Here is a 16,043-nt window from a genome sequence, read left to right as displayed (position 1 = left end):
TTGATTAACTTTAATTAAATAATACTCATATACGTTGTACTCATTGCACAGTTTCTGGTTAATTAGACATGATGCATATGGAAAATCTGACTTTTTAAAATCAAATTCTTATGAATGTTATTATGAATATATTTAGTTGTTCTCACATGTGAAATATGTCGCAGAGCGTGCGTTCTTAACTAGTGCTCCTAATGTTCAAGGTAAAGACGTATGGGTCCTGCTTAAAATACTAAAATTAAATTATAATTCTTTCCTCTCCAATCCAAACCTACGAATCGTCGAACAAACACTCATCCACATAAAATGGATTATGGTGACCCCCTGCTGGAATGCTCCAGTTCCACCTTTCTGGAATGAACCAATCCCACCCTACTAGAATGGACTATTTCCTGGAATTAAACCCTTCCTTCCTAAATAATATCTGAGCTGAAAATCCTCCCTAAAGATGCCACCAGATTGAAAATTAATGTGAATTCATGAGAATACAGTCACTCCTTTCTACAATCATTTCTTTTCCACACAGCTAAAGAGATGTTGAGGAAAAAGGATAACTCAACAGCTCCAGTGGATTGGTAAACACTTTATTAGTAGAAAGTAGGGACAGCACGAACCCAACAGCAACAATATGCAAAAAGTTCCAAGCGTCCCCTTCCCTCCTAGCACCCCTGTCTTTATATCCACCAAGCCTCATGCTTTTCAATGTAAGGGGTGGTCCCAACAGGTCAAGTTTGCACACTAAATTCATCCTGCTACCAAAGAATAAATCCTCATTATATCAGCCTTTGACAACAGTTGTGCTCTTTCATGCAAGCCTGTGTTATCAGTAAGGTCACCCTGTTGTAACTCAGTCAGTCAAGGTGCCTACCCTTCTTAAAGATTCCCATACACTTGAGGCAATCGAGAGCGTTAGCGATGTGAACACCTTTGCTCCCCTGTGAGAGCTTAGATCCTTCTCGCATATGCCAAAAGGGAAGCAAGTCAGACGCGAGAGATGCAAAAGTGAGCATTCCAACAAGGTATGCGAAAGGCTTTCATTGTAAAGACATATGCAGTACGCCCTACAGTGTCCGCCTCACATAAGCAAGAAACACTGTTTAAACATGACTGGTTACAGGGCCTAGTCACTACAATGCTATGCTGCAGTGCCAGGCACAGGGAGTGCATAACATGTTCATTTTCCAATCTTTTGCCACAGTCCACTCCTATGAGACCTTCACTCCAGTCTCATTACAATCATCTCTAGGGAAAAAAACATCACATTCTATCAAGTCATAATACTTTATATTTTCTTCAGCATGACATTAAAGTACTTGAACAGGTTATGACACTTCAGAAGAGGTGTTACTTAACTGATAGTGAAGGCTTCTGCTCACCATTGACAGACAACACAGCCCCAAGATTACAACAATGACTAAAAGCAGGATCTGTTCGATAGACACCCCCATAGATCCCAGTTGCCCCTTGAGCCATGTCCTGAAGGACCAGGAGGCCTCCGACCTAGAGGCTTACTGTGTGCCAAATGTGAGTAATAATGTCAGAAAAATTGCTTGCGTAATGTGGTATAGAAGTGAAGCACTTCCTCTTTACGACTTCACAGACACCTCCTTGGCCGGCCAGAACCATGTCAAATGCCATGCAGTTCTGAACAACCATTGGTTTAATGACCAACTTTTCCCAGGACAGTATAGGCAAGGAGGAGGCGGTCACATGGCAATATCGTCTACCAACAGTGAGAGAGCTGTGTTTACCGATTTTTGTTTATTTGAATCCACAGTGCTGGAATCACATAATCCTGGCCTGTGATAAAGTCCTCCCATGAAAAGCTTTGTTTAGGAGGAACCGGTGCAGGGAATGTAGAGGTGTGATGCACTGCAGGCAGAACTTATCACATTTAGCAATTCCCTCCCTAATTGAGGGGTAACCACGGGCATGCCTTATCTCCCCAACTAAAAGAAGATCCTGAGACAAGTAGCATATTCAAGCCGGGAAAATGTGAAATTCTGATGAAAGGCAAATGTACCATTATTAATTACCACACTATTGTTAGTAGACAGGTAATACTGGCATCTCCTGGTTCCCACGAATAGCGACTCTTGGTTAGTATAACACAAGAGACCCACTGCCAGAGATGATAGGTGAAGGGCAGTGGGATTTTGGTGTACTAGGCTCGGTGCAGGGAAATTTGGAGGACCTGTCAATCCCAACGGGGACTGAACATCCCTGCAGGTTTTTGTGACTTGTGCCTGGGAGACCAACTTGAGATCGAAACATAGATCCCCCAATGAAAGGGGATTGGTACAATAGGGAATCGTGATGACAAATCCTCGAGTAAGTGGGCACGCACACAGCAGTCGGTTACGTTAAAGATACATGCATGCTGTCAGGAGAGGTGCAAATATGTGTTTTCACTGTGTACCCAGGGATGGGCTGTAGGCCTGTCTATCTTGTGACATTTTTTTAAAAAAAGCCCCAGTAACCAAAAAAGTGCATATATATCAATATTCCAACAACATTTATACTGGCAGAGATATAGTACATCATTGTGCCCCTGGTGCCTTTCATCGATGGTCCTCTTCGGGCTTTGAGACACAGCCTCGGGACATACGTTTGTGAGTGGTAGACAAAGTTCCTTTAGTAGTTTGTTTAAGTAGGTAAGGTACAACAAATGGCGGAGCCTGTTCTGTGGACTAGTGCTCCAGTCAGCAATCTTAGGTTCTGTAGCACGAGTCTCAATGTTCCAAAGTTCCACTGCGCTTGTCAAGTGTCCAGCAGCGAAATCCACAGTTCACAGTTTAATTGTCAACAGATCCACCCCCGAATTAAAAATACAGATACTGATAGTACCTGAGTCATGGTAACAAACAGCATGACCAATATATGATAACATCAAGGTCCATAACCTGCATATGCAGGGGATTTAGCAGTAGTGGCATTTGCTCTCCGCTGTTGCACCACCTCCTCAAAGGGACTCATTGTCGTTGGGGGACAAATACAGGTGTGTGACTTGGCATGTTGTCCCTTTGATCAGAGCTACTGACTCTGAGATATTCTGTGGGATCGCAGTGCATACCTCTGGATGGTTGTGTGCTGAAGTGTAGTGGAAGTGACTGCTGGAGATGGTATGCCAACAGAGGAAACCGGCTCAGTGATATCCCTTCCTGGGCCTTGACCCCGTCATAGGAGCCTTATAAGTAGCTCCCTCTGAGACCTTACTCTGTTAAACAGATTCAGATAATGCAGATCATGGTTTTTGTCGAAAACATATTGTCTGTTTGAGGGCCATGCCTTGGATCTCTGATTGCTCTGTTCCAGGAACACTGGAAATATCCAGCACACACTAGGCAGCGTCACTGTAGGTGGTGATGGGGGAGTTGGAGCCAGCCCCCGGAAGATTGTGGCTGGTGAGGTGATGTCATCAGCTGGGGTGACAACCTTACAGCAATGTACCATGTGAATCCAGGCTGGGATGCTGGCGCTCTTCACTGCAGAGTTGGTGGTTAACAAAACCTGAAAGGGACTACGTCACCTGGGCTGAAGAGCAGACTTTCGCTGAAGGACTTTTACCAGGACCCAGAGTCCTCGGCGGAGAAGGTGGGAGGGTCCCATAGCTGGTTCAGCCAGAGCTTTGCGAACCTGAGCATGAAGAGATCTAACAGTTTAATTGACGTGCTACAATATTTCATCAAGGTATCATCCTCCAGCAGTTCCCATTCTCAAAGGGCAACCAGTAAGAAACTCATGGGTCGACAACCTATGTTTACACTGGGGATTGTTTCTCATAGCAAGAAAAACCAAGGGCAGAGCATTGGGCCATTTCAACGAAGTCTCCTTACAAACTTTAGACAGTCTTAATGTGAGGTCACTATTTCACTGTTCTCCATGTACACTAGAACGAGGATGATAAGCACAATGGAATCATTATCTTAGCCCTAAAGCTTTAGATACCTCCATGAGAACCTAACACATAAAGTGGGTAACTCGATCACTGTCTATACATAAGGGCAATCCAAACCGAGGTATCAATTCAATTAACAGGTTCTTGACCACAGTGACTGGAGCAGCTTTTCTACAAGGATAGGCCTCTACCCACCCAGAAAACACATCAACTATAACTAGACAATACAGATATGCCATACACATGGGGATCTGTATGAAGTCTGTCTGCATAGACAGCATTGTAGGCAACACTCTCACGACATTGTAGGTTAAATATATAATACAAATTCTTTCAATGATTCTGAGCCAGAATGGGTAACCCAGGAGCCATCCAATCTCATTGTAACTGTACAATCGTGGCATTTCCAGATGAATGGGCCATACCATGAACTTCCTGGACTAAGTAGGTGAGAAGTACCTTGGGTGCCACCAAGCGGCCATCTGGGGCACATCACATGGAATCTCCTCCCAATACACACTAACGTTGCAGCCAGGTCTCCTTTTCAGCTTCAGGAGCTTGATCTTTGAGTGTTGTCAGACTAACCGGGGAAGGTATTGGTGACCATGGCACATCAACACAAACAAGATATTCACTAGGAGCCATGGGCCCTCTCAAGGCCACTGAACGAGCAACACCATCAGCCAAATCATTTCCATGGGCCCTAAATGAGACTGTGAGGGATCATGCCCTTTACACTTCACGATGGCTACTGCTGCAAGGAGTAACAGTGCCTTCAATAGTGCTGACACATATTTTCCATTTAGGAATGGGATACCCGTGGATGTTAAATACTCCCGCTGCTTCCACAAAATCCCAGAGTGGTCGTACCTAGAATCTGTGTCTGATCTACAATGTGCCATAATACACGCACAAATAAAGAGGGCAAGCAGCTCGGCCACTTGAGCTGACTTATCCACAGGTAAGCAGTATACTTCTAGTACAGCATGGGGGCTACATACCGAATTCTCTGACACCAATTCCCCCATTTGCGGCACCCAAATGCATGAGCCATCCACAAATAGAATCAGCTCAGGATTAAGCAAAGGTACATCTGACAAGTCCAGACGTGGAGACAAAAGTGTTTCTACAACAACCTGACAGTAGTGGGGCTCTCCATCTGCTGGGGTAGGTAACAAAAAAGCAGGGTTTAGACTGGAGCAACGATTCAGGGTAACATTGCTAGTAGAGATGAGCAACTTCTCATAACATGTAAGGCGGGAATTTGACACATGCTGTGTCTGTCCCTTAGGTAACAATTACAATACTGCATGAGGAACAGAAACTGTCACAGGATGGCTTTGCACCAGGGAGACTGTTTTCTCCACCAATAATGCAGCAGCAGCAACAGCCCCTGTGGCTACTGGATCTAGCGCTACGCTATGGTAAGATACAGGCCGATGCTTGTCACTGTGTAACTGAGTGAACACACCTTGAGAAAACCCCTTGTATTCATCGCAAAACAAGACAAAAGGATTGCTCTAATCCAGCAGATCTAAAGCCAGAGCCATTGGAACGCCTGCTTAATTGTGACGAGAGCATTTTCGGCTTCCTGAGACCATGGCAGGGTTTCAGTGATCGAATCATGTGTGAGGTTCTGAAGGGGATTAACTATAGACACATAACCCAGGACCCATTGCCTGCAGAAACTTACCATCCCAAAGAACACGCTCATCTGGTTCTTAGTTTGAGGCTTAGGAACCTCCTGGATCACTGCCATTTGGTCTTAGGACAACTGTCTATCCCCTGCAGAAATCTCATGGCCCAGATAATGCATCTGAGACAGACACAACTGTAATTTGTCCTTATTTATTTTATTTTTATTTATTTAACCTTTACAGATCGCACCATTACCCTGAGGTATCAAGGCGCTCTGTCTTAAGAATATGGTTACAGTACAGTTACATAAAGTGCTTATGTAAGTTACAATATATACATAAGGTTGTTAGACGAGTATAAAGTGCCAGCCACATGTTACATGATGGCAGCTACATACAGATGCAAAGTCAAAGTCAGTAGGCAAATACATGGTGCCAACCACATGTTGCATGGAGGCAGCTACACACAGATGTGAAGTCAAAATAAATATGTAATTGCATGGTGCCAGCCATGAAGTACAAAGAGGCGAACTAAACATTAATGCATGGTTAAATCTATATGGAATAGCCTAATTTCAACCCCATGGGTGCAGAGCATGCTCATACAATAGATCAGATATGCAAGTATTAATGTGGTGCCAGTCTGTAGTTAAGGGTGGCAACAACACACAGTTACAAGGACAACATTCAGACATACAGGCGACTAACGGGGGGGGGGGGGTGAACATTTAAACACATAGGTGACCAATGGGGGGAGGTGGGGAGACCAATCAAACACATACATACACATACATACATATGAAAGCTCGCTTCTAGATGCTGCCAGCTTCATCAGATTAAGTGTTACGTGATGGTAATACTATATCAAATAATAATGCTATGGCAGAGGCTGTGAAGGTAAAAGCTTATGATTATTAAATGGCCAGGAGAGAGGTAAGGTTAAGAATAATTTGATTAGATGCATTGGGGCCCTTTTCAGAAAGTGCTGTTAACAGAATCAATGTGTCCTCCTCACATGATTCCATGGAGGGGGAAGCTAGGAGCTAATTATTTACATATTACATGAGCTTTGACCCTCCTGGAAACTGTACAGAATCCAAATCTTTCTTCAAAGTTTAGGGAACCAAGGTAGAGTTCTCCATGTACCCTGTAGGAAGCCTTGTGAATGTGTAATGAATTTGAAAAGATATTGACTGTCAGGATGTACAACTATACACAAAAATGGTGAACTCAAATCTACAACTGGAAAATGTTTGGCTGTATATGGAATACATGATATAATTGTGCCTGGATTGGAAACAACTGGGAAAGCTGGCGGCGCTGCTGCATTAACTGCACACAGGTTCTAAATAAAACAACAAACCTCTTTAACTAGTTCCTTAGTAGGCAAAATAGGAGTATTACAGGGGTTCCAGGTTTTGACAATATGCTATGCTGGAGAAAGGATTCTATCACAGGATGAATACCCTCTTCAGCCTTTTGGGAAATGGGATACTGCGGTACACATGTAAAGGGATTGGCAGGATTCAGGACAATTTTGACTGGTTCAGCATTGACCATATATACAGTATCATTGCCATGGGTTGACCGTAATTTGACTGGGCGCCGGCCTAGCATCCCCTGCTGCAGGCAGGAAGTGGCTGTCCGGTCCTCAGAGTCCAAATGGGTGTATTCCTGTAATACTGGTCGCACCTTGTGCGCCTTTTGAACTGGAATTGCACTATTTGGGGGAACAGTAAATAGAGCAGCTCAGTTTACAGAACAAGTCTAATCCAAGCAAATTCACTGAAGAACAAGGGCTCAGCAAGAAAGCATTTTGGTCATAAATGGAACCTATGGTAACCTTGAGCTGCATGGACGCAGGGTGGGGAATGGTAATCCCTCCTATGTCCAGTCATTAACTACCTCAGCAGAATGCATCGTTCATGAAAACTCAGAAGCTTTTAAAGTGGAGCTTTAAGATCCTGTGTCAACCAGACATGAAAGTCTCTGACCTGCAACAAGCAGTCAACATATGGGGCAGTAGGATCAATCAAAATGAGTGGTGCAACAAGTTCAGGGAACCCTGGCAATCCTAGACATCAGTTGATCTCACTGGTGGGTGGAGGTGGGACCTTTGCCATTTCACTTGGCACCGCTGGCTGCCCGCCTCGACCATCGTGCAGAGGCCAATTTGGACACTCAGCTTTCCATTGTCCGGACTCTTAACAGTAGTTGCAATGGTCGCTATACTTGTTGGCGTAATACCTTTCAGCAGTTTGTCCTTGCCAAAATGACAAAGGTGCACCTCTCCCTCTAATCCGTCTCTCCCTTGCCCACCCAGAGCGGGGCAAAAACCTCCCCTTCCCTGCATGGGTTGCAAACTCTGTATTTGCAATACCAGTAAGTTGGCGTCAGCAGTTTCTTTTTGTCTCGTAACTTTAAATTACCTGTGGGCAGTACTGCTTGTAACAACTGATTCAGATCAACTAAAGTAGTGTGATAAAAGCCAATACTGACCTGCAATTCCTCCTGAAACTTAACAGGGTCTTCTTGTATCTTTGGAAATCTTTGAACAATATTAAACAAATCAGTAGCTTTCCATGGTGTATGTACAGACACTATAGTATCTACCCCTCCCAGGAGATGTCTGAGAGGGAATGTACCAGCTGTGGCATTAAGCGTGGGGTACAGTAACCCTTTAAATGGGTCAGAGGTTGGAAAAAACAGGTTTGAGATTTACCCTGTAGCTTAGAAGTGAATGGGCCATTCATAAGACGTATTGGAGTGGACTGGAGATAGGTTGGCAGTTGGGAGGAGTCCAGAGTCCACTTGCCTATCAGATATTTCTTTAAGAAGAGCCAGATTATATGTGTTTTGCAAAATATCATCAGTACTTGCTTTTTACGGGGGTTCCCCTTGAAGTACAGGATATATAACCATTGCAACCAGTCTTGTGGGCTGATACCTGCAGCTTTGATTGCTCTGTTTTAAAAATGTGTACTTGCTCCTGGATCTTCTCTTGGGTGGCTTTTAATTTCCTGGATGTTAGACTCAGCTGGCCTCTTCGTGGCATCGGTATACCAGTCCGGAAAACTGTCCCATGGCCATTGGTGTAAAGGTACAACTTTCTTTTCTAGTACCTTCAGCGAATTAGTTATTCTGTCTAAATTAAATGTACCTTCCTGCGGAAAGTGTTGAGGTGACTTGGTCACCTAGGCACTTCCTGCCATGTCCTGTATATTCCTGCCATTGTTCTACGTACTTACATGCTTTTGGCAAAAAGTGAGTGTACATGAAGTGTTCTGGACTTCTTTAGGAGGAAGTGGCACTTGTCTAGACTGAGAAATAACAACAGGGTTTATTGGGCTAAAAAAGCAAGAAGTACTACTGCCTTCCATAACCGTAAATAACAATTCTGGTGCACAAAAAGACGGTTCCTTGGGAGAACAAAGGTATATCTGCGGATAAACTCAAAGTGAGTGATTGTGCAACTTGGGGTAGTCACAAAGGAAAACACAAGATGAGCTGTTCTGGCCTGCTGGAAGAACACCCTGGCCCTGGGAGGAAGGGGGTGCCTGTCCCTAGACAGCGGATGGTGAAATGCCTATCTAAGAGGGATAGGTCAAGAGACTGTCCCTGACTGTATACAGAAAAAATGCAATTCTGAGAAAACAGCCTAACAGAAGGGGGACAATGATCGGTAATGAAGGTGCCTACGAGAGGGTGATTAGATCTCATGGTCTAAGACCGGACTGCTTCAGTTAGAATGTGGTAACTAGGATTTTTTATATATTTAATTACCCTGATGGCTCCTTTTTCTCTGCATGCTGATGGTTGTCTGAATACTGGGAAGATAAAAAAAAAGTGTATCTCAGGAGATGAAATCACCTTAAAAACACAGATCCCACAAGCTATGGGGCTTGCTGTGGAGGGACACTGAGTGAGTTTTTAGTGAGTTTGAACTGTACCCCCTAGTAGTATCGGGAATATCTTGTTATGTTGTGGTGGAGCCACAACTGGTATGGTTGACCGGTTTCGATAGTACAGTGGTGATCAGACCATCTTCTTCAGGACGAAATTGTTTTCAAAATAAATCTAATTGGTCTTCCTGCTGGCCTCTGAATCGGGCAGCAACGGCAGGCTGCTTGGAATCCTGGAGAGGAAACACAAATAACATTGCAGGAGGGGCATCAGTCTACCTCATGTTGCAATGTTGCAAAGTAATGCAGCCAAAACCTACTCAAAATCTAGTTGCATAGCTGACTGATGCTGAACATTGAAAAATACTATAACAGTGAGGAGCATGGCCACCATTTTGTGTGGCTTATATCTAGACATCGTAGCCTGTGGGTTGGGGAGATGGGAACATGGGGGTGGCCAAGGTGTGACCCTCCGTGTGACAAATCGTTAGATGCCACCACTTAATGAGACAAAAGCATAGTCCAAAAAATGCGCCTACCTGGATGTATGGTTGTAGTCCAGGAGGCGACATGTATTACAAAAACGGCAATATTGTCAGGGTGGACTCACTGTCTGCAAGAGAATATGGTCAGAAAGTTGGAATCCGTTTGTGCTGGGAGGCAGGCTATGGCTGAATGGCCAAAAACATATGCTGGAGCACATACCTGAATGGGATCCTTAGGGTGATCTCTGCAGCCGGCTCGCAGGAAGAGAGCACAAGTTGTATGGTGAGCGGCTGCAGCAGATATTGCTAGCTTCTGCGTGTGTCACAGGAGGGGCATGGCCTGTACATTAGGGGAAGCATGTGCTGTGGCCAATGGGCAGGCGCTGCGTGTGACGTGTGTAGCTGCCTACCAATCATTGGGCGCGGCACAAGAGGTGTGCGTTCGCCTGGTACAGGAGGCGGAACGGGTGGGTGTGGTCAGGCCCGAGAGCCGCGAGTGACGGGGGAGCAGCCGTGAATGATGCTGCTGAGCCAGTGTGACTGACCTACTCACTATAATACTGCAGTGCCAGACAACAGGAGAACATACAATTATACTTTCACAGTTTTCCTCCACAGAGAGATGGAAATTCAAAGCCCTCATCCAAACCCACAATGGTGTTTTATTTTTACCGAAAAGCACCAGTATATGCTGCAAACCTGATTTTGATGCACATATCTTCATACTTCCACTTCTCCAGGATGAATGTAATCAACTCTTCCTCCTTCAGTCCACATCAATAGGTGGAGACCATTCACCATTAGAGGTTCCCCTTATGGAACCTCTTCAACTTTCTCCAGGACACTACTAATCATTTATGTTTCTGACAGTTGACAACATGACTTTCCACTGAAGCGTACATTTGCATTTCTTATTGCCAGTTTACCAAGTTCCTTAAAGGCTTCAATTGTATGTGCTGCACCTTAAAATTGCCCAAAGTGAACAAAAGAATAGAAAAGATCAAAAAGATGCAGCATTCCATCCACCAAAGATTGTTTTATAAGCATTTTACAGCAATGAACAAAATGTAGTATACTTGGTTTTCCTAAAACTAATTTGAATCTTTGTTTTGTGTGTAGGTGGTGGTGATCTCTGGCAATTTTCTCGAAAGGCCACTCATTTTGGAGGTCTTTGGTTCGAGTTACATTGCTTTGATCCAGATGTTTGATGATGAGCTTGATAGATGTAAACGCTTGTATGACAATCACATGAAGCAGGTAAGTAGCCGAGAATTCTAAATATTGTATAAACCTTCAGTATGACATTTTTAAAAGGGTGACCACGATCTGCTCGAGCTTCAGATCATTGATATTGACAGTGCATACTTTTGACTGGGTAAGTCGTTCAATTACTAAAGAGGATCTCATGTCTAACATGATTGTGTGGACACAACTAGCAAAAGACTTAGAATTGTCCTCAAGCCCCAGACTAAGGTCTACCCAGGAGGATTAATGTACCACTGCATCTCAGGGTCAGTATGTAACAAAACATCCTCTGATTTCTTAAGGGTAATGAGTTAATGCGATTATAAGGATTCCCCTTCCTCATCTAATGTAGTTACTTGATCAATACTAGATGCAAATGTGGACTTTGAAAATGCCGTATTTACTGTGTCAGCACCACAGTATGGCAGAGGTTGTGTTGGGCACTGGCTTCTAGGGTAGAAATGGTTACATCACTCCAGGGGTGACCAAGGATTCGTAGAGCCATAAACCATCTAGTGGCCAGAGGCAGAGATGATCAGATGATTGTTGTCAAATGTTTTATTTTGAACTTTGCGTTAAGAGCAAAAGTGGCAGGCTAGAAGGGGGCAGATAGCTAGTTTGTACAAATACTAGCTGATGCAGGTCACACATTGATTACAAGATGATTTTATGGTGATTCAGTGTAATCATAGATTCAGACATATATATAAAAGCTGTAGGTTCGTACAGAAAGAAAAGACAATAGTTGAACCTTTAAAAACTCACATGTAAGCCCACATTGGGTTTACTGAAGACATTTTCAAACTGTTTTAGACATCACAGTTCAGTGAGTGAGGGTTAGTAGTACAAGTATATGGTGCGAAATTCAATACTACTTGTGAACTAGTAGTATATTATTCTTGTCGACACATGATAATGTTTCTGGTTCGGGATGGAGTAAACCTTCACTTTTGTTGAACTGTTCGCAGATGGTTTCTGGCATGGCATCTGTAGCTATAGTCTTCCGAGGACGGTATGGCAGGATCAATTTGGTGCCAGAGGGTTCACGGGTGCACAGAATATTTGCCGTGGTTGCAGGGACCAGAAAAGTTTGGTAGTTGGCTGTACATGGTTGCTCAGCGCTGGAAAACATTACGCTACTGAGCAACCATGTACAGCCAACTACCAAACTTTTTTGGGCATGCAGCGAGGAAAGTGGCACCTGCAAAGAGTTCAAAACACCGTAGAGGGGATGAATCTCAAAAAGGGATACGGACCAATGAAATGTATAGATGTAGTAGACTCAGCCTTATACATTGTGATTTTGGTGTGTGATCATTTGTTCCTGGTCGGTGTTCTCTGATTAAATCAAGTCGGGAGACCTTGCGATACATTAAAGGAGGAACTCCCCTTGTGGCCTGTTTGCAGCAAGAGGAGTGGCTGTATATTGCCCAGAGTGCCTCTGAGGAATTCATCAATGTCTTGCCTGTTGTAGGTGGATTTGGCATTGAGTGATTAGACTTTGTTGATTGAACTCTGGTATGACTCCCTGTTTCCTGATGAAGCACTGGCGTACTGTTGACCAAATAGCTTGGGTGCCTCTGGAGTCCTTTGAACAAAACCCACAAGTTAGTCTTTCTTAATGGATACTTATTTAAAATCTTGGCGTCCAAACGGAAATGCATTCAAATGATATCACCTCCTCTTTTTGCTGTATCCTTAAGAGGCTTTATAGATTGAGCGTGAAATTGCAATTAGATTTCTGGTATGAACCTGGTAATTATACAGTTCTTAAACAACCTGATTCCATTCCTTGGGAGCTTGCCTTATGCAATAAGAACTTGGCAGGTGGGTCACCCTACCCAGTAATAGTCCACTGCCCAAGTTAAGAATCCTTTCTAAGTGGGGGCACTAAATGTGGAGTTGCCATGGCATTACCATCCAAGATTTCCTGTCTGCCAATTTCTTATTGGCCTTAGCGCCCTCAAATAAAAAATGTGGGTGCTAATGCACTTCATGCAGTGTCTACCTCTCCCTCGCCACACCTGGATACTGGTATTTAATTAGAGTGTTTATTAAAAAGTCATATGGAACAGTGAAAAGAGACTAAAACATTGTGGGCATTTAAAATTAAAAAGCACATCGGGTAGTTTTAGGGAAAGAAACTGCTCTAGCCCCTACATCTTGCTACCAGGGGCAGAGATTCAGAGCCTGGACTGATGGTATTTTTCAGGATGCTTGGAACGCAGGCCTTCATCTGTCAATAATGCCTGCGTTGCTAGCTGCCTGATTGACTTTTGCGACCAGACTGGCTACCAGTCTATCTATATGACTTCCAAAACATGTACGGTTTAAACATATTTTTGGTATAATTCGAGATTTTGAATGTCCTAATTTGACACTACAGTTGCAAGCAAACTGGCTATTGAGTTCCCTTTCAAGCGGTAACACATTCACAAAATCTCACCAATTCTCGCCAATATCTAATTAACAATAATAGAGCTATTTTATTTTCATGATATCTTAAGTCAAAGTTATAGGATCGATTTGCTACGCCATTCGCATAAAAATAAGTTAAAATTGTACATTGTATTTAAAAAACACATGGACACAGAATGAAAATGTGAAAACATAATCAAATCAACAGTAAAATGCTTGAGCACCCATTATTGATTATGAAAAACATATTTACATGTACTTACAAATAATTCTTCCTCTAATCCTTTCTGTTGCCCATACTATTATTGGCCACTGTGTTGACTTCTTCATTCACTACGCTCACGGCAAGATAAAGGTTTCAGATTTTAAGTCTCTCACGCCACATATCCAGTGCTTAATTTAAAAAAATAAGTTTCAGGGCCCAAATAATTTCTACCACTCTCGTGACACTGCAGGCGGGCAGTTCCCACCTCTGCTGCCACCACCCATATCTGCTCTCCACAGTGCCAACATATTTGGGGGTTACAATACAGTTTGCACCTGCTCATTGTGGTTGATGGATGCACTGACTAGCACCACTTCATTATTAATGGGACTGTGGCTTGAAAATAAGTGACAGAGCTCAAACATCTCTGCAAATTAAGCACTTAACTCATCAATGTCATCAGTGTTAGCCAGCAACTGCAAGTGTGTTCATGGTGTGGGCATGGACATAGAACATGTGCTAAAGATTCCACCTGACTGCCATCACGCAATCACAGCATGTAGTAATGTGTCTTTTTCAGCTACAAATGTCTCAACTTTAGGTGGCCGTGGACACATCTCTTGGTTTGTATTTCTGCAAGGTACCACATTTCTCCAGGACAGGATAAGGGATGTCTCTGTGCTATAATTGATCAATGGATTCACCTTTCAAGAACATGGATTGCAATACTACGTTTCAATTATTCGATATTTGTTTACTTTGATGTTCTCCAGACTGACTTGTGTCTTTTATCATATTAATCCAAAGGTACCTCTCGCAGTTCTTCACCATTTTCATTTTTGGCTGAGACGTGTAATGGAGTTTAGCATTGGTGTTACATAAATGTCTGTCCCATGCAAGTGCCCTTACAGTTTGTTCTTCTGCTATTAACATCCACCTGAGTTTATGTTGCAAGGACCCAGGTAGCCGCTACCTGGCACTCGTCTATGATTTATTCTAAGGATGTATCTGCATCTTTGCAACTAATTGTTTAATGCACTGGAAGAATCCCAAACTTTGCAAGTTTGTGCTCCCCCAACCCACTTCGAGAGATGGCTTACATCTACGTGCACGAGTGTGGTCAAAGATACGTTTTTAAATGAGAAAACATCTTTTGATCCATTTCAGAAGCAACTTGATTTTAATAAGAAATACAGATTCACTTATTTGTATAGGCAGTAGGAACAGATGGAACCTGATAGCTTCTGGGGGAGGTCAATGATAATGTAGTCATCCAATGCAAAACAAAATAAGTGATGGCTGGAAGGTTTGGACTGAATCCTAACTTCTGGCATTGCTCTGGGCAACCCTCCAGACCATCATTCATTAGCCTGCCAAGCCATAACTGAATGATATGATAATTATATGATATGAGTGGTAAAGACCATATGCAAGTCAGGCTTGATCCCATCACAAAAAAGAGGCAGTCCAGCCCCAACTGCAAGGTCACATCCCTTCTGCACGAATTTAGTCATCCTATTCAGAGTTTTAACTTCCAATGGGGAGGGACTTTGGATGGAAAGCTATTTTAATGGTATGATGGGCTGGTGGTATTGTCTGCTCTAAACTTAAAAAAATATAACTATTTAATTTTCAGTTTTTCCTTGTGTTTCTCTGATGGCCAAACATTATTGCAATCTTATAAAATGTGGGGTGTCAGTGGAACGCAAGGGTCATATGGATTCAGAATGTGTGGTTGTTATCACCACGTAGACAAAGGCAATACGATTGTAAACATGGCTGTAAGCTACTTAGGGAGCAAACAAGTGCTGTGCAGTGTTGGTTGAGGATTACAACAAAAATTTAACCTGGTCCTGTAGGGCACTACAACTTGTATGTAGTATAGTCCCCCGTAAAAATAAAGCACATGGGTGTCTGTGCTGCCTGCTACTCAGGTGGGATGGCCGCTCCCCCACGCCTATCACGGCGGGCTGCCACAGTCCTATTGTCTGCTATTTTACACCTACTAAAATGATTGAACGCCAAGGTGAGGGAGGTTTTTGCTGCTGGATATACCATCAAAGAAATCTTGCAATGACTCATAATACTTGATAATTAAAGTCTGCTACCTATGATGCTGCGAGGGGGCTCAACCAACAGAAAAAGATTATTAAGCATTAAAAGAAGTGGTGTAGATTATTCTATGGAAGTCTGTACTGCAAATGAGTAGTGATGGAGTAGGTGGTTTCCCACAGGGAGGGCACTAGTGGAGTTGGG

At 43.3% G+C, this 16,043-nt stretch overlaps 1 protein-coding gene across 1 annotated transcript in view; it reads left to right on the top strand.

Annotated features, from left to right (window-relative positions):
• The window catches only part of DNAH11 (dynein axonemal heavy chain 11), a 4,227,155-nt gene that overhangs the window by 1,086,943 nt on the left and 3,124,169 nt on the right, over positions 1–16,043 (top strand). Inside the window, exon 10 of the mRNA XM_069648254.1 lies at positions 11,039–11,176. Within this exon, the coding sequence (XP_069504355.1) occupies positions 11,039–11,176 (138 nt within the window). The remainder of the gene's footprint in view (positions 1–11,038; positions 11,177–16,043) is intronic.

The sequence above is a fragment of the Ambystoma mexicanum genome, chromosome 2q (genome assembly GCF_040938575.1).
Source record: "Ambystoma mexicanum isolate Mex_15411 chromosome 2q, UKY_AmexF1_1, whole genome shotgun sequence".
Lineage (NCBI taxonomy): Eukaryota > Metazoa > Chordata > Amphibia > Caudata > Ambystomatidae > Ambystoma > Ambystoma mexicanum.
Note: the sequence above shows the minus strand (reverse complement) of the source record. Positions and strands in the feature narration are given on the sequence as shown.